At 40.8% G+C, this 21,737-nt stretch overlaps 4 protein-coding genes across 6 annotated transcripts in view; 3 read left to right on the top strand and 1 right to left on the bottom strand.

Annotated features, from left to right (window-relative positions):
- Positions 1 to 3,384, top strand: part of tead4 (TEA domain transcription factor 4) — a 35,492-nt gene extending 32,108 nt beyond the window's left edge. For all 3 annotated transcript variants that reach the window (XM_077597446.1, XM_077597445.1, XM_077597444.1), the window contains exons 11-12: positions 1,174 to 1,326; positions 3,193 to 3,384. In XM_077597446.1, the coding sequence (XP_077453572.1) occupies positions 1,174 to 1,326; positions 3,193 to 3,306 (267 nt within the window). In that variant the 3' untranslated portion in view covers positions 3,307 to 3,384. The remainder of the gene's footprint in view (positions 1 to 1,173; positions 1,327 to 3,192) is intronic.
- A 919-nt stretch (positions 3,385 to 4,303) lies between these two features.
- Positions 4,304 to 6,285, top strand: mansc4 (MANSC domain containing 4). Its single transcript, XM_077597440.1, has 3 exons — positions 4,304 to 4,557; positions 4,627 to 4,749; positions 5,106 to 6,285. The coding sequence occupies exons 1-3, from the start codon at positions 4,338 to 4,340 to the stop codon at positions 5,906 to 5,908; spliced, it is 1,146 nt and encodes a 381-aa protein (XP_077453566.1). The 5' UTR covers positions 4,304 to 4,337; the 3' UTR covers positions 5,909 to 6,285.
- Positions 6,286 to 6,493: 208 nt separating this feature from the next.
- Positions 6,494 to 11,528, bottom strand: mrps35 (mitochondrial ribosomal protein S35). The gene is made up of 8 exons (XM_077597441.1): positions 11,283 to 11,528; positions 10,534 to 10,586; positions 10,295 to 10,462; positions 10,171 to 10,231; positions 9,956 to 10,095; positions 8,096 to 8,205; positions 7,953 to 8,022; positions 6,494 to 6,821 (listed from the first exon to the last, which is right to left on the bottom strand). The coding sequence occupies exons 1-8, from the start codon at positions 11,413 to 11,415 to the stop codon at positions 6,564 to 6,566; spliced, it is 993 nt and encodes a 330-aa protein (XP_077453567.1). The 5' UTR covers positions 11,416 to 11,528; the 3' UTR covers positions 6,494 to 6,563.
- A 283-nt stretch (positions 11,529 to 11,811) lies between these two features.
- Positions 11,812 to 21,737, top strand: part of kcnq1.2 (potassium voltage-gated channel, KQT-like subfamily, member 1.2) — a 127,093-nt gene continuing 117,167 nt past the window's right edge. Inside the window, exons 1-3 of the mRNA XM_077597437.1 lie at positions 11,812 to 12,063; positions 14,340 to 14,930; positions 20,837 to 20,927. Of these exons, the coding sequence (XP_077453563.1) occupies positions 14,470 to 14,930; positions 20,837 to 20,927 (552 nt within the window). The 5' untranslated portion in view covers positions 11,812 to 12,063; positions 14,340 to 14,469. The remainder of the gene's footprint in view (positions 12,064 to 14,339; positions 14,931 to 20,836; positions 20,928 to 21,737) is intronic.

The raw sequence follows: 21,737 nt of genomic DNA, 5'->3' as shown, positions 1-21,737 counted from the left end.
ATCGGCCTCATAATGGCATCGTGATTTGATTAGTCTTGTCGCGAGAATTATGTGTATTGTCACATCCAGCATGTCACACGCTGCATTACATTTATTGCATTACACATATTACGCTTGATCACAGCGATGCTCGTATATATCAATGCCCCATTCTTCTTTTACTCTAACATTTATTCCTCTTTATTGACCGTTGAAATGATTTTTATCATTTACATTAGTGTCATTTTATGTAAGGGTGGACATTTCCACTAAACCAAAAAATAGCACATTTTTTTTGCCATTTTGGAGAGAGTAAAATCACTACTAAGTTGCTACCATCATTTTATTATTAGGGGTGCCGGAGCCTATCCTAGACTTAACCAGATAAGTGTATTTATGTATTTATTTGTTCGTTTATTTGTTTATTTTTTGTTTACGTATTTATTTCTGTATTCATTTATTTATATATGTAATTATTTGTTTATTTTTTGTTTTTATGTATTTATGTTTATTTGTTTATATAATTTTATGTATTTATGTTTATTTGTTTATATAATTTTATGTATTTATGTTTATTTGTTTATATAATTTAATTTATTTATGTTTATTTGTTTATTTATTTTTTATTTATTTATTTAGGAGAAAATTATTGGCAGTATTTCCAATATTTTCAAAAAGACAAACAAGTCCATCAACATCTCCAACTGACGTGGTAAGCGGCTAACCGCTAGCATATTAGCATTGAGAAAATAACAATTTAATTATACTCGCCAACACTGGCGTTAACGGTCCCACTGACTCCAAAAATGATTGGTCGTTGGCAAGGCCGCCTACGAGTTAACATCATGTCAACTTTTAAGTTAGCCTTTACCTAGCTAGCTACCGCAGCCAACCCCATACCTGTCAACCTCTGCCGATAACTGCCCTTATAAATGATTATGATTCCCCTTACAAACCCCCCAAAAACCTTACAAACACCGGTACGGTGTTTGTAAGGTTTTTTGGGGGGTTGTAAGGGGAATCATAATCATTTATAAGGGCAGTTATCGGCAGAGGTTGACAGGTATGCAACCCTCACAAACGCACCGGCGTGTACCGCGCTCAGGTCCGACTCCGAAAAAGAACCTCTGGCGCACAGTCAGCCCACTAACATAGTCGCCACTAACGGGATTTGTGTCTTTTTGTCTCTCTCAGACGGAGTACGCCCGCTTGGAAAATGGCCGATACGTGTTCCGGATCCATCGCTCGCCGTTGTGCGAATACATGATTAACTTCATTCACAAGCTCAAACACCTTCCCGAGAAGTACATGATGAACAGCGTTCTGGAGAACTTCACTATCCTTCAGGTACCCATACATTTTTCCCATAAGCCCCTGGCTGACGAGGAATGGCTCTCAATGGACACTTCATTTCAATTGGACACTGAGTACGACTGTGTTATTTTCCTTTTTATTAGCCAAACACTTGAAAAATGGCCTCCATTGAAAGTTTAAAAATTCTAGTTTTCCTTGGGCCTGCGTGGCTTTTCACCGGGTACACCAGTTTCCTCACACATTCCAAAAACATGCACGCTAGGCTAGCTGGTTGAACACTTTAAATCACATGTGTCAAAGTGGCGGCCCGGGGGCCAAATCTGGTCCGCCGCATCATTTTGTGTGGCCCGGGAAAGTAAATGATGAGTGCCGACATTCTGTTTTAGGATCAAATTCAAATGAAGAGTAGAGATGTATATTAAATTTCCTGATTTTTTTTCCCCCTTTTAAATCAATAATTGTCATTTTTTAAACCATTTTTCTGTGTTTTTAGTTCAAAAATCATTTTGTAAAATCTAAAAATATATTAAAAAAAAAAGCTACAATAAACATTGTTTCAGATCGATAAAAAACTGAATATTTAGGGCTTTTAATCCAGTTCTTTTAATCCATTTATACAAAAAAAATCTAAATATTATATCTAAAATGGTCCGGCCCACGTGAAATCAAGTTGACGTTAAAGCGGCCCGCGAACCAACCCGAGTCTGACACCCTTGCTCTAAATGGCCTAACCCTAGTTAGCGATTGGTTGTCCTTTGTCTCCTCGTGCCCTGTGATTGGCTGGCCACCGATTCAGGGTGCCCAAAGTCAGCGGGGGATAGGCTCCGGCACCCCCGTGACCCTTGTGAGGAAATAGTAATTTAGAAAAAAGAATACGGCACCTAATATGCAAGCGCGACAATTAGACGCCGCGTGATTGGATTTGTTAGCGTCGTACGCGCTTTTGCTAGCGCTCGCGTGCTAACACGTCGTTTAACAGCTGGTTGTGGGTTTGCCGAAAGGGGGGTTATTAACAGACTCTGATTACACTTGGCCTAAGTTCTCGGGAGGGGGCTCAAGATGGTGGACAGCGGGCATCAAAGACACTGATGGCCGCATTCCTCCTGGCAGACGGATAAAGACCACATTGAGCCCACGTTTGGCCGACTCCATGACCGCACGTCATCGGGCCTCTCAATGGACTGATTTATTTTCTATTGAGCGACACGCGCGCTGTCTGAGGACAATGGATACGCGTTTTTAAAAAAAGCAGCGTCTTCAATGTCAGACAATTGCGCATAGCGGACCAACAAAGTGCTGGCTTGTTTTGCGTTGCCTCGTCAATGGCGTGCATATCAACAGCACCGTTTTTTTGCCCTTTTTGCTCCGGTTCACCGCGTTTAGGGAATCGGTTACCAAGTTTGCGTTAGTCGTCATTTTGACTCCTGAAAACAGACACGTGGGTCTTTTGAAATGATCTGTGTGTTACTGCATTTCTTTCTAAATATTTGTTTTGTGCAGAATTTTGAGTTGGGCACCACTAATAATAAAAAATCAATTCATTCATTTATTGGGTGGCCCGGTGAATGAGTGGTTAGCGCATTGGCCTAACAGCTCTGGGGTCCTGGGTTCAAATCCAGGTCGATCCACCTGTGTTGAGTTTGCATGTTCTCCCAGGCCTTGCGTGGGTATTCTCCAGGTATTCTCCGGGTATTCCAGTTTCCTCCCACATTCTAAAAACATGCATGCTAGGCTAGCTGGTTGAAAACTCTTAATTGCCTGACCCACATGTGTCAAAGATATATATATATCTATCTATATCTATCTATATCTATCTATATCTATCTATATCTATCTATATCTATCTATATCTATCTATATATATTTGACATAGCTCATTCGTAATTCCGTCCCACGTAGGTGGTGTCCAATCGAGACACCCTGGAGACGCTTCTGTGCGTGGCCTACGTCTTCGAGGTGTCCACCAGCGAGCACGGCGCCCAACATCACATCTACCGGCTGGTCAAGGACTGACGCAAACGTCGCCGCTCCTTCCGACAAAGTCTCCTCGGCGAGCCCCCCAGCCTGGGGAGCTCCGACGTCCCCCCACCCCCACCCCCGGGGATCGTCCGGACCGGGACCGAGGCCTGGCGTTGCTGACAGTGAGGGGAAAGGACCATGATGCACTGCGGTTTCCATACCAAAGCCTGGCATTGAAGAAAAAAAAAGACCTGCATGAGAACGTTGTCATTGGTGTTTTTTTTTTTTTAAGAAATGATTTTAATAGTGCTTGTTTTGCTTTGATAGTGTCATGCATGTGCGGGAGTTCGGCTCACTCAGGGCGCCACCTACTGACTGAAAGACGAACTGCATGAACGGAAACGGGGGCAGAAAATTGCACAACTTTTTTTTGTTTTGTCCCAGTGGCAATCGTGTGTACTACAAGAAGATTGTAAACGAGAGGATAAAGACGTTTGTTTGTTTGCTGTTTTTTGTGTCTCCCGTCTTGTTTTAAGACTCCCAACAACAAAAATGGCGCATAATAAGAATAATAATAATAATGATGGCGATAGTGATAACACTGCTACCTTGACGCACAGCACAGTTGGATTTTTAAGTGGATTGCAAAGGTCATCTGTTTCATGTCAAATGAAAATATTGAGTGTTTCGTATAAAAAAAGATACTTCTCAGTTGTATTTTGTTGTTGTATATAATAGAGGTTAAGATTTAAGATTTCATGCAACTCCAGAATGATTTTATTTTGGATTGTATTTATTGTTATGCGCATTCTTGATGTTTTTTAACCATCTAATTATGCTCTAAATTATTTAATTTGGATTCTCGTTATTTTTCATTCATATTCCTATACAAATTAGATCGATTTTATTTTTCAACTTAATCCTTAATCCGCATTTACTTAAGTATTAAAACACATGCTGTTTAACATAAAAAATACTGGGTCTCCACCTACAGATGCCTAATTAAAGACCCACCTGGGGAGAAAGGGGAGGGGCTTGCTAAAAAAACAGCAGCAATTCACAATCACTGATATCGGTGGAGCACCATGAACGTCGCACGGGGCTTGTTGACTTTTGCGGTGGTCGTTTTCCGGGCCGAATCGCGTTGTTCGGCCAATTTTTCATCCAAAAACTGCTGGATTCGGAGTTTTACGGGAATCCAGGTAAATATCGAGGCGTCTGAGAAGCGAGGGGCCCGTTTACTCAGGATTTACCGGGAGGAAAGTCCCTTCAGATGCGGCCACACTTGCTGCCTCACGGGAAATGGTATGTTCACGGCCACCTCGGTTTTTCGAGCTTCATTCAAACGTGGTTTCTCAATTGTCTTTATTGGAGCGTCCTGTCACGTGGCTGTCTTTCATTCGGACGCTACCTGTTGCCACGTGCACTGTCCAACTTTGGAGAGCTGTATCATCAAGCACAATCCCGACGCCGTTCTTCTGAACATCTCCAATGGCGGTGAGTGAGCTATCGCCGTCTACCACAACATCACCAAATGGTGACGATATTCCATCCTTTCACTACAGCGGAAATGTATTCAAAAGTTATCGTTAGCTTCATTCAATTACGGGCAGCCTAGGTTGCCGAGTATTTGTTAGTCAAAAGGGGAAATTGGGCAATAGATGTTCAATTCATTCAATTGAGGGGGTCTGAAAGCGATCGAAGGTCAATGGGAGCTAGAGTTAAGTCATGTGAAGTCATAAAACATTGATAGGACAAATCAAACTCAGCCCCCCCCCCCCGCCCCCCAAATACAATTTTTCATTTATTTTTTGGAACTTTTCATGATGAAATATGGCAAACAACTTGTCCAGGCGCGGATCCCAATCCCGATCTGTTGGTGTTCGGCAAAAACCTGGACTCCGACGTCCGCGTGGGTCGCATCAACGCCTCCGAGCCGCTCCCATTGGACAAACGGCAATTCTTCCATCTGGCTCCGCCCGTCGTCAGCGTTAAACCGTCAACCGCCGGAAAATCTTCAGCCATCGCCCCGAAACCGCCGTCCATCACCCCATTCCGAACATCTAAACGTGCACTTTCCACTTCTATTCATCATAACCGTGCCCAAACTCCTCCCACTTTCCACTGGACCAACACCGACGATCCAAAAACTGACTCTCAAGTATGGACTAAAGAGCGAGACGCCAATTATCGAAGCCCCAAATCATGGCGTGAAGACTCCGGAACCGACATTCCAAGCACCGTCAAAGAGATCGACCCCATTCGTTTGAGCGCTTTAACGTCGATTAACGAACGGCGAGACATCGAACGGAGTACGCCGCCTTTGCTGGATTTGCCGCCAACGTGGTTTAAAGAACGGATCACCCATAAGCCATTGGTTAAAGACACTGAGAACCCCAAAACCCAGATGTCGGTGAAAGCGCGAGGCTCCACCCCCGGGCGAGAAGACCCCTTGGCCGATTTTGGGACGGGGTTTCACGGCCCGCCGGTGGTTCTGCTGGCCTGTTTTGCGGTATTTGTGGGCTGTATTATCTGGCTACTGGCGTGTTGGAGGACCAAAAGCAGGAGGATGGAATATTATCGCACATCTGGGAGAAGAACGGCAAAGATGCGGCTGATTAAGTACCATCTGGTTGCAGAGGAGAACATCAGATGAAGGTTTTTATAGCTGTCAACCTCGGCCAATTGCTCCCCTTATTAACCATCGCAATTCGGCTTATTAAGCGATTTAAAAAAAAATTGTACAAATGCAACGCGGCACGTATATTTACTTGCATAGAGCGCACTTAAAAGTCTAACATTTTCCCCAACATGGACGAGGCGCCCAATCATTTTTTTTTTTTTTACTAGGACTCAGCATAGAAGTAAAAAAATATATATTTTCAATAAACTACTTTGCGGTTTTTCGTTTATCGTGGCCATGTTTGGTCTCCATTAACCGCGATAATCGAGGGATTACCGCATTATGTGATGAGAAAAAGTTCAGTTTTCATAACGTGACCCGAGCTAGCTTCAATTTGTTCCACTGAATTCAAAATTGAAAATTAGCAAGTTATGTTATCATTACCTTCTTATGACAAAAATCATAGAAAAAGGAATCAATTTATGATAAGAGAGAAAACCAACATTTCTTAGCCAATTTATTCTCCTAAATTCTTTTAATGTTTCAAAAACGAGGCTTTTTTATTTTAGAAGAATGTTTAGTTTGCTGTATTTTTGCATACAAATGAGTAAGAGACACTTCTTCCCTATTATGTGATTTTATTTTGGTGATGCTAAATCCAGCAGACGGTATTTCTTCTTGGTAACGGTCAGAGCTTGAGGACGTTCTTGACGGCTTCTTTGTACTCGAGGACGGCGCTTTCGCTGTCTCCTTGGTTCTTCAGTCTCGTGACCGAGTCCTTGTACGCTTGCATTTCCGTTCTGGCCAACAGACTCTGGCGTTCCTCCTCGGCGCCGTCCGATTGCGGCAGCAGCGTGTCGAGGATGTTCTTCTGGGAGGGGCTGTCCTCCCACGAATACTCCTCCATGTCCGCCACCGTCTTGTCTGCCTCCCATGCCTCGGTTTTCTGGAGGAAGAACGACATTTTTAGGCGTACGCTAATACCTCATTTTACAAAATTATTAGCCTGCGCAAGCGGTTTTGTAACCTGGAATTTTCGTAAATACAGTAATCCCTCAAATACCGCGGACAATGGACCCATGGCCACAAGAAGACAAAGGACTTGGACTAAAATTCCCACTTTTTTATTTATATCAAGTGGAGAGGAACTATTTTCACTGAGTACAGTTTTTAAAGTTGTTACATTTTTCAATATATTATATTTAGATATTAATACATTAGAGTCTTGACATGCTTATAGCTGTAATATTTAATAAATATACAGTGTACTTGTATTTTGCGAAAACATGTATTGTGATTGTTATAATGAGGGTGATCTTACTTTGTAGTTTTTCGTTTATCGCGGGAATATCTGGTGTACATTAACTGCGAAATTCGAGGGATTACTGGAAAAGCATATTTTATTTTGACTTGACATAATTCGTCCCACAATCTTGAATACTATAAAAATGATAAAAATATACCAACTTTATGTAAACTGAGCAAATGAATGTATGTAAAAATAATAATAATAAGCCATTAAAATGCGATTGTTCGATCGCTGCCAACCCTCCCAGTCGAATTGAATTGGATGTCTACCATCGTCAATGCGTTGATAATTTAAAAAAAAATACATTTTAAAAACCACATTTTTCTTACCTGATTCTAATCATTAACAAATTGAAATAGGAACATTTTCAACTTGTCCATTTGACTTTTATGAAAAAGGCTAGGCCCCCCCAGTTTATACTAATATTAAAGATGCTTTTCAGAAATAAAATATTCGATTGTACCTATTTATGACTTAAGTATTTTTGAAGCAAAAGCTAAAGGTTACTCTGAGCGATTGGTTCCAAATTTCTCAGTTCCCACAAAGTGAACACCTACAGGAAATACAGGACTTCGGATTTTAGCCCCCCCCCAAAGCGAAGGTATAAAGTCACCCCGACAAGCGCTCGCTTTGTGGGCTAGCGTTACAAAAACACATCCAAGGAACTGTGCCGTGCATTGTTTGCGCTAAAGGTCAGCGGTCGCTATCCGGCTAGCGCGCGATGGGAAAAACGGGACGGCGGAGGCTTCCGTTCCCGTCGGCACTCACCCAAGATTCGTGATAAAGGACGGTCAGCAGGTACATGGCATAGTCGTAATTCTGTTTTCTTAGCGGGCAGCTGAAAGGGACGGAGGGAACGTTACCGTCTTATTAAATACGGTCATCGAAAAGAGCAACGTTGGGGTGCTCACCTGTCAGTTGTGATGGTGAGGACGTCTGTGTCTTTGCAATATCGGTCCCCGGCCAGTTTGAGCATTTTCTTTCTGGCGTGGTCGTCCAAGTTCAAGCTGGACAGCTTCAACTGCACAACATGAGAGGAAATGTGGATATATGGTATTATTATATCCTGGGTTCAAATCCAGGCCTGCGTGGGTTTTCTCTGGGTTCTCCGGTTTCTCCCCACATTCCAAAAACATGCATGCTAGGCTTATTGGACCCTCTAAATTGCCCCTAGGTATGAGTGCGAGAGTGATTGGCTGGCCACCAATTTAGGATGTCAGCTGGGATAGGCTCCAGCACCCCCCACAAACCTAGTGAGGATAAAGCGGTTCAGAAAATGAATGAATGAATATTATATTATATTACTTTGGAAGCTCATCTCATTTTCTGAACCGCTTATCCTCAAGGGTCGTGGGGGGTGCTGGAGCCAATCCCAGGCAACTACAGGCACAAGGCGGGCGACCAGCCAATCACAGGGCACGAGGAGATAAAGGACAACCAATCATAGCTAGGTTTGGGCAATTTCGTGTTCAACATGCGTGTTTTTGGGATGTGGGAGGAAACCGGAGTACCCGGAGAAAACCCACGCAAGCCCAGGGACAACATTGCAAAATCCCCACAACGAGGACCTACTAGGGATCGAACCCAGAACTACGAGGGCGACAGCTAACCAATCATCCAACTACAATATACAGTGAATGATGTTTTTTTTTTTTACCTCTCTTGAGGCTGTCTTGCCGTGAGAGCTCCCTCTGCTGTTTCTACACGTGAAGTGCGATTAGGATAGTAAATTACGGCCAGAGATCAGCAAGATCTTTAATTTGTTTTTGTTGTTTTTATTAAACGCTACTTGCTTGTATTGTGCCGTTTGATCCAAGTAGGAACTTGTAAAGTCGTACCGCACGCAATTCAATTCATTGAATAATGTACAGTATATTTAGTGGACAATTTTCATTTGTACATCGAACTGTTAGATTATTTTTTGCTCTAATCCACAGGGATTAATGTGGCAGGAATACCCACCTTGCCGAGGGAATCAAATGGGAATACTGAGGATGAAGTGGTCAATGATTCAAAAGGTAAATATGAAAATTATAATTTAACCTGGAAATTGCTGTTTTTCCCCCCCTATGTAATTTTATATTTGAAATGTAAATGTGAATTACTATGGTAAAAACAAAGCATGCAATTTGGGGGAGGAAAAAAGACATCCTAATAATAATAATTCTTCCCATGTTACAGTACATTTATTTTTTAAAATAATTTTTGGGTCAATTATTGAGAGATAATTTCTTATCTTCTGCACAATCAGCAAATGCAAGATAATTAACATGTAAAAATAAATAAATCAATAACATTTAAATGTATCAATAAATTTAAATATATTTTTAAAAATATTTAATTTTCTGTCAATTAGTATTTTTATTTCTTCCCTGAGAAATGATTGACAATATAAATAAGAAAATAAAATGCTGCGTCATAAAGTAAATTGAAAATAATGACACAAAAAATGTAAAATACAACAAAAATAACTAATGTTAAATAAAGCAATTTGAAACATCTAAATTATTTTTTAATCATGTCATGTAAGATCTAAATTGAACTCAAAGTATTGAATCCAACTTTTTTTTTTACATTTTATGTACAATTTACACTTTTTAAAAAGCTAATTTAAACTTAACTATTCAGAAGAGCTACGATGAAAATCAAACGATAATAAACGGTTAAATCCACTACATTTATCTCCTTTTTGGATCTCACTACGCATATTCCCATCGTGACTATTGACATACTGATAATACAAATAAATAAACAAATGACGTCATACTTACTCGGAGTTGAACGACTCGAGCGGCCGGGTTTCGAACGGACGGACCCGCAGACAGGTAGTCGTTGCTCTCCACCCGTATGGGGAAATGCTCCTCGCACTTGGCGTCCGTGTCCAGCGTGGACGGCCATTCGTTGCAGAACGCTAACCGTGCAAATCCGCCATTTTTAATCTTCCTACTTTGCCAGTAATACCCAAACAATCCTTCCTTCTACTTACGTTTGAGAGCTTCACAGTGTTTCCTAATGGCTGCGGGCGTCAAGTGAAGAAAGTTGGGAATCTAATGAAGGAAAAATAAACGTTAAAATAAAGAAAAGACAAAAATTAGGCGTACGATGCATACCTTGATCAGCTCCAGATTGCCTTGCTTCTCGGGGGGAACCCCTCCTCTTACGGGGTAGCCCATCCTGACAGGAAGGGGCACGGTGCCGGCTCTGAAGGGGGCCGCCGCCGGGTAGACAACCGTCCAATCCTGATCTTCTGTCATCTTTTTTGTTCTGGGTGGTCCCACCTGTCAGGGCATTCACACGCATGCAGAACAAGTTAACGCCATTTTAAATCTTCTCAAGCCAGACATCTTACCTCTCTTCTTGGCTTTTTGTTAAAAGTTCCTCTACCAGCCCTCTCAGGAACATCTGAAAAAAGGAAGAAAAAATGTTAATTAAATTTTTAATCCCCTACTATACACGCATAAGAACATGAAATCGTAGTTAAAAAGTGCTTTGACAACAATGTGAGAAAATTCTAGTTGGCTTGTTAAACTAAAAAACAAATAAAAATAAAATGTAATAAATGAATTATGATTGAGATCTTGCAGCTACGTATTTTGAGATGCATTAATGGCGATGTGGGCCACATTTGTATTGTAAATGTTAATATTATTGCCTACTTGACCAAATATGTTATGTATGCATAGTATGGACGACAGGTCTTAATGATGTTAATTTTCTTTTGAATGATCAAAAATAGTCACTGGCCCTTTAAAGGGTTAAAAACCTATATTTGGTTTATAATACCACAAAACCATAATCAAAACTAATGGTTTAATGCATTTTTTAAAGCGTTTTTGCACACAACTCAATTGTCTCGTTCATTACGTCATCATTATGTGCCGAAGACGAACTCCTGTACGTAACACATTAATAATAAATTTGTGGAGCGCTTCTATGGATGATCACGAAGGATTGAGACACGTTATACTTCTGTTTAAAAATGGATAATAATAATATGTAATAAAAATGAGTAAATGTATATTGTCCGTCGTGACCTCGCTCGGCGCAAGACTTGAGCGTAGCAGAAAGCTATTGCACCAAATCGTGTGTAATACTCACCTTTGTTTACAGGCAAATTAGGTGACAAAACTGTCGCGTATGCAGCTCTGAAAGATAGATTTGACAATCCTGCGCTAATGGTGTTAAATCGACTTAAGGACAGCAGCAATGTCTTGCTTGTGTGAGCAGCCATGTTCAGTCAGTCCGGATGGACGGAATCCGATAAATGACAAATGTCTGCATTTTGTTAAAAGTCAATTGCATGATCTTTTCAACTCTTTAAATTTAAGAATGTTTTTTTTACAATTGCATAACTATTTTAAAGTGGAATAAATTGTACAAGCGAGTGTGTTTGTGAACAACAGTTGTTATCTTTGGTTCCTCGCGTGACGAGTTCACGTGACCTCGTAAAGTGAATAGATTCATTCAAAACTCGATTCTGTCATGCTCCTACGTAACAAAATATTCGAGTAAGCCCCGCAAATTTAGTGATATTTGATACAGCTTCAACTGGCGAAGGATAATAGTGTAACCGGAATGTTGTAATTGTGTAATTGTTACACAAGAGAAAACACGCGCGGGTGGAAATGAAAAATATCGAGTTACATTGAACTCATCATATAATTTCCAAGCTGTACCACTGATGCACTTCAAAGTCCTGCAATCAGGAGCCGACTTTACGCCTGTGAGTGCGTGTTGATTACGGTACTTTCCATCTTTTTTATCGTCGAAATAGAGTTTTACTCACACTTTATTTGACTTAAAACTCAAACAAATTGTAATCTGCTGGGGATATTTTCCAGGTTTCTGACTGCTGCTGGCGTCGTTTGCATGTTTGAAGGTAAACCATTTCACGCATTGTTTGCTAGTTGTTTGTAATAGAAGACGAGTAACGAGACTTCACTCGACCTTTTCCTTTTCTCATTTATGGACAGTTTAGTAATTCTTTTCTTACTTGATATAAAATGAGTTTCCCCATTTTATCCAAAAGGAAAAAAAATGTGAACTTGGGCTAAAATATATCACCGTCTGCCTTTTACTTTGTACATGGGAGAACAAGTGTTCTTGATGTACAAAATGGCCGACAATTTGAATCTACTCATTAATTTATTCATCTTCTCTACCGCACATCTTCGTTAGGGTTGGTGGAGCCTATCCGAAGTGACTTCGGGCGAAAGGTAGACTGCACCCGAGATTGGTCGCCAGTCAGCCGCAGGGCACACGGAAAGATAGACGACCATTCGCACCTACGCTCATACCACTATCTGTGGGAATCGAACCCACACCTTCCTACACCAAAGTCAGGCGAGTGAACCTAAAAAAATTAATCAGGCGGCACTGTAAATAATCATTGTTTTCAATTCCTGTGTGACTATTACACTCTGAGTCAATAAAATAGGGAAATTATTTTCTTGGCGCAGGTAATCAAACCAAGTATTGAATAGATATAAGTTAAATATCCACTGTAAGTTGATCATTGGTTATTTCTGAGCACTGACTCATGTCAGGGAGTTTGGAAATTCTGCATCACACAACAAAGGCATTTAAATGGGGAGGTTCTGTCAATTCACTGTCCAATTTTTTTTAACCGTACAGTAAGTCTACTTATATTTCAATATAGGTGACAATGGATGTTATTTAGACAGCAAGTGATCTATCATGGTGACATGATGATGCTGGAAACTCAATCCTTTCAATGACAGCTGCCCATGCGGTCCTTGTCATGGCGTCTCTATAGCGGTGAACAGATGTGACACTTTTTTTTTTTTCCATGACACCTTTTCCAGTTGCCAGCACCAACACACAAACATACAGTTCATATCCGTATCAGGTTGAAAGTCTATTCATGGAAAGTTTTTTTTTTTTTTAAACCAACTATTTTCTGTCATTCGAAAGTTGAAGGTGACTCAGAAATGTCCTGTAAATATATCATCAAATAAAATATATCTATGTCACTAAGGGCGACCTGGCAGGTGAGCGGTCAGCGCGTCGGCCTCGCAGTTCTGGGACCCTGGGTTCGAATCCAGGATTATCCACTTGTGTGGAGTTTGCATGTTCTTCCGGGCTTGCGTGGGTTTTCTCCGCGTACTCTGATTTCCTCCCACATTCCAAAGACGTGCTGGTTGGACACTCAAAATTGACCCTTTGTCTCCGTGTGCCCTGCAATTGGCTAGCCACCAATTTAGGGTGTCCAAAGCCTTGTATCCAAAGTCAGCTGGGATATGCTCCAGCACCCCCCTCGACTCTTGTGAGGGTAAAGAACTTGGAGCGTTTCAAGAGCAACTTTTGAAATTTCTGAGGTCAGATTGTGCTGTTAAATGCTCGCAAAGTGCTGCGCATTTGTTGTACTTTCCCAGATGGCCCACTTGACAGGTTTGACCTCCATCAGGGACAGTGCAACATAACACTGTTTGTACGTGGAAAATCCTCAATGATGGATGTGTGAGTGTGTGTGTGTGTGTTCGTGTCCATGCAAGTGTTGATCTCTACTAAACACGAAGGAAATAACAGACCAGAAAAAACTGTCAAATTCAGTATTATTATTATTTTTGCATGGAACTTGGCAGTTTGCTGAAAAACTTACCTATTTGCGAGCGCCCTGAAGGCAGGCGCCCCCAACCCCGGTCCTCGAGGGCCCATATCCAGTCTGTTTTCCATCTCCCCTCTACCACACCTCAATCAAATGATTAACTCATATCAGCAAGCTGTCCAGAAGATGGATAACCATCTTGAATATTTGATTCAGGTGTGTTAGTGGAGGGAGACATGGAAAAAAGACCGGATAGGGGCCCTCAAGGACCGGAATTGGGCACAATTTGGCCAAAATATGGCACCAAAAGCTCAGCAAAGGTGTCCAAAGCGGTGCTCAAGAGCCACATTCGGTGGGGGTTTGCATTCCAACCAATGGAGAAGATACATTTTCACCAATCTGGTGTCTTAATCAGTGCATGGCCATCAGGTGCTGCTGGTTTCAGAAGAAACCTCATTGGTTAAACTGTCTGTGCTGCATCCATTGGAACAAAAGGGGCGGGCCTTTGCGGAATAGTTTGGACACCCCTGGTGGAAATAATCCAGGGCGTGGCCTCAACATCTCACATCACTTTTTTTTTTCCACAGCAGGTATGGACGCACACGCCGGGCCGCAGAAAACGCGCTCGTCCGCAACGGGAAGCTAGCCACGTCTCGCCGAGACCTCGGTCCGGACCCCCTTAGAAGATTCCCTCCGTCTCCGAAGTCCGGAAGCAACATGGGGGAAAGAAGGGCACGTTCCTTCCACATGACGTGCCACCTCCAGCGGGACTACGGGACCGCGCTGGGGGGTCCCTTGGCCAGATACGGCCCCAACGGCTACGCTAGCACCAGCCTCAGCCTGGACCAGGAGACGGAAGGCGACAGTCCTCCGGCCGCGAACGCGGAGAAGGACGTCCCCCCGCCCGACGGCGGCTTTTACTCTCCCCGTTCAATGGAACTGGAGCCCGGCATGGTAAATTATGGATCAAGCGCCCCCCGCTGCCCGACGGCGAAGGACGCGGCCCCGAGGGTGCCCGCCGCGCCGGCGCCGCTCCCGGCCCTGCCGCAGTCCAGTTGGCTGCACCGCCACCAAAAGGAGTTCCAGCGGCCGTACATCAAGACGAGCATGCAGGGTGACGTTTACAACTTCCTGGAGAGACCCGCCGGACTCAAGTGTTTCCTCTACCACTTCCTCGTGTAAGTACCACTTTTACACTATGCTTGTGCGCACCAGTTAAGGTAGAAGTAAAGTTGCCCCAAAGTATTGATACTTGAATGTTGCCAACAGATATCATTTTTGATAGAAGAAGAAGAAAGATATAGAGTTTTATTATTTGTCTCCTTGTGCCCCGCCTCCGGTCTGAAGTCAGCTAGGATAGGCTAGAGCTCCCCCCGCGACGCTAGTGAGGATTAAGCAGTTCAGAAAATGAGTTGAGATGGACGATCACGGGTCGTAGGAATTTTTTTTCACGGAGGGAAAATTGATTTTGCGCTACTTGATAGTAATGGTAGCGGATGATATTTTAGCATTTTACCTTGTTGGTACTGCTGAGAAAAAATGTGGTAACGAATATGGTATTGAGTATTTTTTGTGTATAAATATGAGTCAATATTTTAGTGTCATGACAACACTTGGTATAAGAAATGTTATTTTATTGGATATTTTTTTTGTGTCATATGGGTTTTGATCAAGGTTTAGCTTGTAGAGTCTAGCATTTGGATTTTTTTATTGTATTTTTTTATTTACTATTCATTTTTGGCAATGCTAAAATGGCTAGCAGATGACAATTTAAAGGAGTTTAAATGTGAGCTAGGAGAAACTAGCATATGCATTTCATGCTTCAACGCATTTTTAAAGTTCCATTGGAATAGCAATAATCATAAGTGAATACTGCAGTGGTTCTTTCCCCTTGATTTTGATTCAGGCATTCTGGGTTCGATTCCCATTCGGTGGCAGTGTGATTGTGAGAGTGAGTGGTTGTGTCTCTGAGTGCCCTACGAGTGACTGGCGACCAGTCTAGGGTGTAGTCTGCCTATCGCTTGAGGACAGCTGGGTTAGGTGGTATGAAAGATGAATGAATGAATAAAACTAATACTAAAAATAGTTCTGAGGAAAACGTCTCTCCTGCGTCTCATCTGCAGCCCCCTGCTGTTAATTAAATTTTATACAATATTAGGTTCTGTCTTCCAGTAACAGAAGTAGTGTGTGCGTGTGTGTGATTGTTTAAAGTGGTCGTCAGGCATGGGCTTCCAATTCATTGAAACTGGGAGGACTGGTTGTCAATATCAATCTCTTCTCTGCCCAATAAACAAAATAATTGCCCTATAAAGGGTTAAACAATTCCAAAGTCTCCAGATGTTTTCCCACCACGACGACACGCCATCAGTTCCAACGTTTTACTAACGTGGCTCTTAATCTTCCATGAATTGTGTTCAAGATTTAGGAGATTGCGTGCAGACGCATATGGCCAACTCGGCCCAGAGATCATATTTGAGTCTTTTACATAACTGGAGCGAACAAACTCTGCAGTTATGATTCCTAAATGCCCTCCAGATGAAAGCCTAATCCCGTCCTCCAACTCTATTCTTCAATACTCCCGTAAGGAAGACAAAGCCACGGTCAATTTTAAGCGTTTTAGCAATCACAAAGGGTCGGTTCTAGACAATGGCGTCATAAAAAGAGTGGTCGTACCTGTCCATCTTCGCAAAAAAAAAAAAAAAACGCAGACTTCCAGCTGTTGTCTGCAATACTTGGGTTTGCTTTGTGTATTTATAACCCCGCAGATTACTGAAATCAACCCCCAGGCTTTAGCCTCCTATGTATTTATCTATGTATCTATGGATGTGATACGAAACCTGCATACAGGATATCTGCTTAGAAGAGATTAACGTCGATGTGCTTCACTTCCATTCCTTAGAAGCAAACTCGGGTTTGTTTGTCGCTCTTCCGCAGCATCTTAAATACTTGCCGTTTTTTTAGCATATAAGCCGTATTTTGCCTATTTCTGCATCCTTCACCCCCTTGCTACTGTGATAACGCAATTTCCCGAATACGGAATGAATAAAGTTATCCAATCCAATTCAATTTTGTCGCTCAAAAAAATTATGACTGAATCCAGGGTACGGCTTATATGCGCTCAAATTACACTTGACATGCACATAACGCAAGATAATGCGGCCGATATGGTCATTTGTTTCAAAATACAGAAAAGATAAACAGATTTCACGCTAAACGAAAATTATTTTGACGTCTAGGAATGAAATTCAAGAAGAAAAAAATCTTTGACAGATTTTTGGCAAATTTTAGATAGGAAAAACTAGCATAGCCATTTCAATGCATTTTAAAGTCACATTGGAATAGCAAATACTAGAACTAATCCTAAAATAGTTATTTTCTTTACTATTAATAAGCAATAAACCATTCACAATATTTACATTAAAATGCCATAGCGTGAAAGCATAAACCGGAGCAAAAAAAAAATTCTAAATCTATAATACAGACTAAAAGCAAAACAGTAATTCCAGCCAAAGCCAGAAGCTGGCTAAAATATCTTCCAAAGTTAATAGGCTTAGCGGTATCATAAATGTACACACATGCAGTTTTCTCCACGCACGTACGGAGGCATTCATTTTTAAATCATTTCCAAATAGTCTCCTTCTTCGAACCAGCTACGTGAAGCAGGTTTTTTTGAATTTTTTGGGACGAAGCCGCATCCTGCATGTCGTCAGTAATTCTCGCTAAAGCCCCAGCTGTTTTGTTTTAATCAGATCCCTGAGGTTTTTGCCCCCCGTCTGCCGAGCAAGGTTGGCTAATGGTTTCCGAGTGACCCTGCCCGGCCTGTTCCGTCCACAGAAAAAAAAAATATATCCCTCTCCGAGAAGGTAATGTAAACTCATTCAATTACCGTATTTTCTCACATATACGCCGTATTGGTCACTCCAAAAAATGATGACTAAATCGAGGGTACGGCTTATATGCGCATAAATTAGACTTGACATGCACAAAACGCCATAACGCAAGACAATGCGGCCGATACGGTCATTTATTTCAAAATAGAGACAAGATAAACAGATAAAACGCTTAACATAATTAATTTTGACTTTTTCTACTCTAAAAGTCGTGGAATGACAAAAAATGCACACATTTTCATCTACTTTTTAAATACTGAGTGGTTCTCAAGGAATAACATTTGAAAATATGAACTTTTTACAGCGGGCGGCCCGGCAGTTGAGTTGCTAGCGAGTCGCCCTCACAGTTCTGGGGTCCTGGGTTAGAATCCAGGTGGGTCCTTCTGTGTGGACTTTGCATATTTACTCCAGTTTCCTCCCACATTCCAAAAACATGCATGCTAGGCTAGCTAGTCGAAGACTCTAAATTGCCAAACGCTAGCTATGATTGGTTTTCCTTTGTCTCCTCGTGCCCTGTGATTGGCGGCCCACCAATTCAGGGTGTCCCCTAAATCAGCTAGGATAGGTTCCAGCACCCCCGTGACCCTAGTGAGGATAAAGATGTTCAGTAAATGAATGAAAGAATTGTTTACGGCAAAAAGGTACCCAACCCCTGCCCTTGTTTGTACCCTCAATGACAGCATCACATAGCGGTTGATGGATGCGTATTATTGGCTAACGCTAAGGTATAGATCCCGCCCATTTTGTTTTGTTTTATTAGTTGCCCGGTCATGACAGAGTTTTACCCTAGACACATCCCCTTTTAAGCCCTCACCTGCGCCCTCGTCCAGTTTAAAGCAGTTGAAGTCACTCGTTTTTATCCTGAATTTGGGCTTTTGGTTTGACGGAACGAGCCCTACGAGAGGGGAGGGCGGCATCTGTGTGTGTGAGGGGTCAAGTAATCCTCAGCCTGTAAAATCACAGGCCCATCTGCCCAATGTGTCAGCAAGTCTTTACTTTCCATCACCCCACTTGACAAGTTCAGCAGTGAGTTTTAAAAACAAAAACAAAAAAAACAAGCCACGTCTGAATAGTTTCTGGGACACTGCGTACGCAGGGAGGTCCATGAGGGACACTTTGTTGGTGGAATATTAGGAAATAAACGGCTGATAATATGTGGTTTTGTAAAACAAATCAGAATGAGAACCAACAGTAAAAAAAAAAAAAAAAACATAATAGCAACCACAACATCTGTTTGTAAACAACATGGTGGTTTGTCCTCTGCTATCACGATATAAGTTTGTTTGATGGAAACACAACACAATTAGTTTTTTTAATGTTCTTTAATTACTTTGGTCTTCTACTACTTTTAAAACAATTTTTTTTTTTCCCTTTAAAAACCTCAGCAGTTTTGTTTTTTAGCTCTTTTCCTTCCTATGTGTTAAGTTAGCATCCCCTACTTTGCAGTTTTTTTGTGTTTAAAGTCAACATGATTTGATGTGATAGTTTTCTTTATTGCAATTTCATTAAAACCTCAATTCTTCAATCAAAAGTAAAGCTCACACAGACAAATTATTACGAAATAGCATCGCTCTTCTTTTCATAGCCGAGCATATTACTGGCTTGCCAGGTTAGTGCGTGCTAAACAATATAGATTTTTTTTCAAATTGCGAGGTTAGCATGTCCTAAACAATATAACATTTCAAAGCATATCTTTTATATATAACACAAAGACCTGCAAAGGAATCTTACTTTTTGACCAGTTAAACCTTTTCAATCACGTAGCTACTAGCTAGCATGTAATTTTTTTTCCAAGGGTTAAATGTCTTTTTAACCCAGTAAAAATGGCTTATTTATTCCAGTTCCGATTGAAATTACAGGAGTCTATTTGAAATTGTTTACTTTATGTGCGGTAATAAACAACAGACCCTTACATAACCCCTTTTTTCAGCATATGGCGTGTAATCCAACTTGTAGCACGCAGAAAAACAGCCCTCCCTTCCGACTACGAGTGTTTTTATTTTCCTTTTGTGTGTGTTAAAGTGAGTCAGATCACAATGATGGTGCATGCAAACATTTGCTGCCATGTCATCTAAAAGCACGACAAAGATGTGTCCAAAGGATTATTTTTGGGATCGTTAAAACACACAAATGATTGTGCTCTTAATCCCGCCGGGGTTTGGAAAGAGACCTGGCCAAGCTGCAAGGCTAACATTTCCCATCACGTCAATTTTTTTTTTTTTTTTAGCTTAGAGCTCTCTGGAATAGTCAAAACAAAACAAATGATATAATGAAACAAAGTTAGAATGTCAACGCATTGGCCCGAATATAAGACGGTGGTTTTGTTTGCATTGAAATTAGACTGAAAAAGTGTGGGTGGTCTTAATTTCAAGGTCTCATACCCATTTTTCAACACAACACTAGTTGGCGCTAGATATGTTTAAAGCGAATGCTGAACAATTTGTTAAATGCAGTTATTGGAATTTTATTGTTTTAGCACAATAGATTGGTTAATTTACATTTCAAATTGATTGAACTTTAGTTTACATATTTAAATGTTCAGATATTATGATGTGATACAGTTTTTGCGTGATTTGAATGAGGTAAAATAACATTCTTGTCTCTTGAATATATTGTTATCATTTGTTTCTGATATACTGTCATTATTTTGTGTATAAAAATTGAATTTTTTCACACTTGAGTTTTGAAAAATAGGGGGTCGTCTTATATTCGGTCCAATACGGTAGATTGGCTTATTTTTGTCTGTTGCACCCCTATAGTCAATTTATTTCTTCATTTATTGCTGCAGTAATGGCTCTAATATCATTTAAAAAAATAAGCAAATGTACCCGTAGTTGTGTACTTTTGGATTGTTGGCTTTTTGTCTGATTGAGTGTTGGAATGAGTGAAAAATATTTTTTTTATTAGTCATATCTGTTTGAATAGCTAATAATATTACATGTTCGTTGTATTACTACATATTTAAAAATCATGCACTATGTTGTACATATCACAATACCTGTAAGATATCATACAATCTTGAAAAAGTTAAATATTAAATTGGAATCCTGCCACTAGAGTAAAAAGGTGAATTTACCTGACCTAGCTTACAGTGGACATCTTTAATTTGAGGCTAACATTGATTTCAAACACATTTTACTTTCTATATTGAGCATTTTTAAAACCTAATCTAGAATTTGGATTCTTCCCCACAGGTTTCTCATGGTCCTGGTGTGTCTCATCTTCAGCGTCTTGTCCACAATCGAGCAGTATGCCGACTTTGCGACTGGTTCCCTCTTCTGGATGGTGAGTAAATATGAACATTGCGTTGAAATGGAATATCATTTGGTATATATATATTCCTATAAAGTGGAACTAAATATATTTCATCTTTAGCTGATGGCAAAATTTCAAGTTGCTCTGTTGGCCAAATGGTCAGTGTGAGTTAGTTACCAGATATGGAAACCAGTAAGATGTAGTACCTACTTTCAGCCACGTAGTGGTGATAGAGGATCTCATTTGAGTTGACACTCCAAATGGTGTTAAGTAAAAAATACATTTGGGCCTTGTCGTTTTCAGGTATCAAATTTATGGGGCAATTCCATTCTTTTCATGGAGAGCACAATCATTTATTTCACCAAATCCATATTTTAGATATATAAACAACCATAGTTCCATATTTATGTGTGTATTTCTTATTGATTTTATCTAAAACCAGCACAAGGGACTAAAGATGGAAATTAGCCATCGGATATAATGTTAAATATTTTCATATACATGTTCATTAATATGTACTGTCCCTTTAAATAAATCAAAGTCAAACTCAACATCAGAATAGCCATATACTGTTAATTTTAAATGAAATTTAGTCGATTAAACATCCACTGTATATTTTCAGCCACCTTTGCCTGCAACAAAAATGACTTTCTCACCACCTCATTCATATAATCAACATTTTAAAAAAGGCATTACGGAACGACGAAAGGTTAGCCTACTAACTAACTTGATGATGCAATAAATCGCCATCTTACAACAGGTGGAGGACGTGATGACTGCTGCTTTGGAAACTCTTCAAAGAGCTTGCATCATCTGTCTTTTTTTGCGTGAGCGCTTGGA

This window comes from Stigmatopora argus, chromosome 3 (genome assembly GCF_051989625.1).
Source record: "Stigmatopora argus isolate UIUO_Sarg chromosome 3, RoL_Sarg_1.0, whole genome shotgun sequence".
Taxonomy (NCBI): domain Eukaryota; kingdom Metazoa; phylum Chordata; class Actinopteri; order Syngnathiformes; family Syngnathidae; genus Stigmatopora; species Stigmatopora argus.
This window is presented reverse-complemented; position numbering and strand designations above follow the sequence as displayed.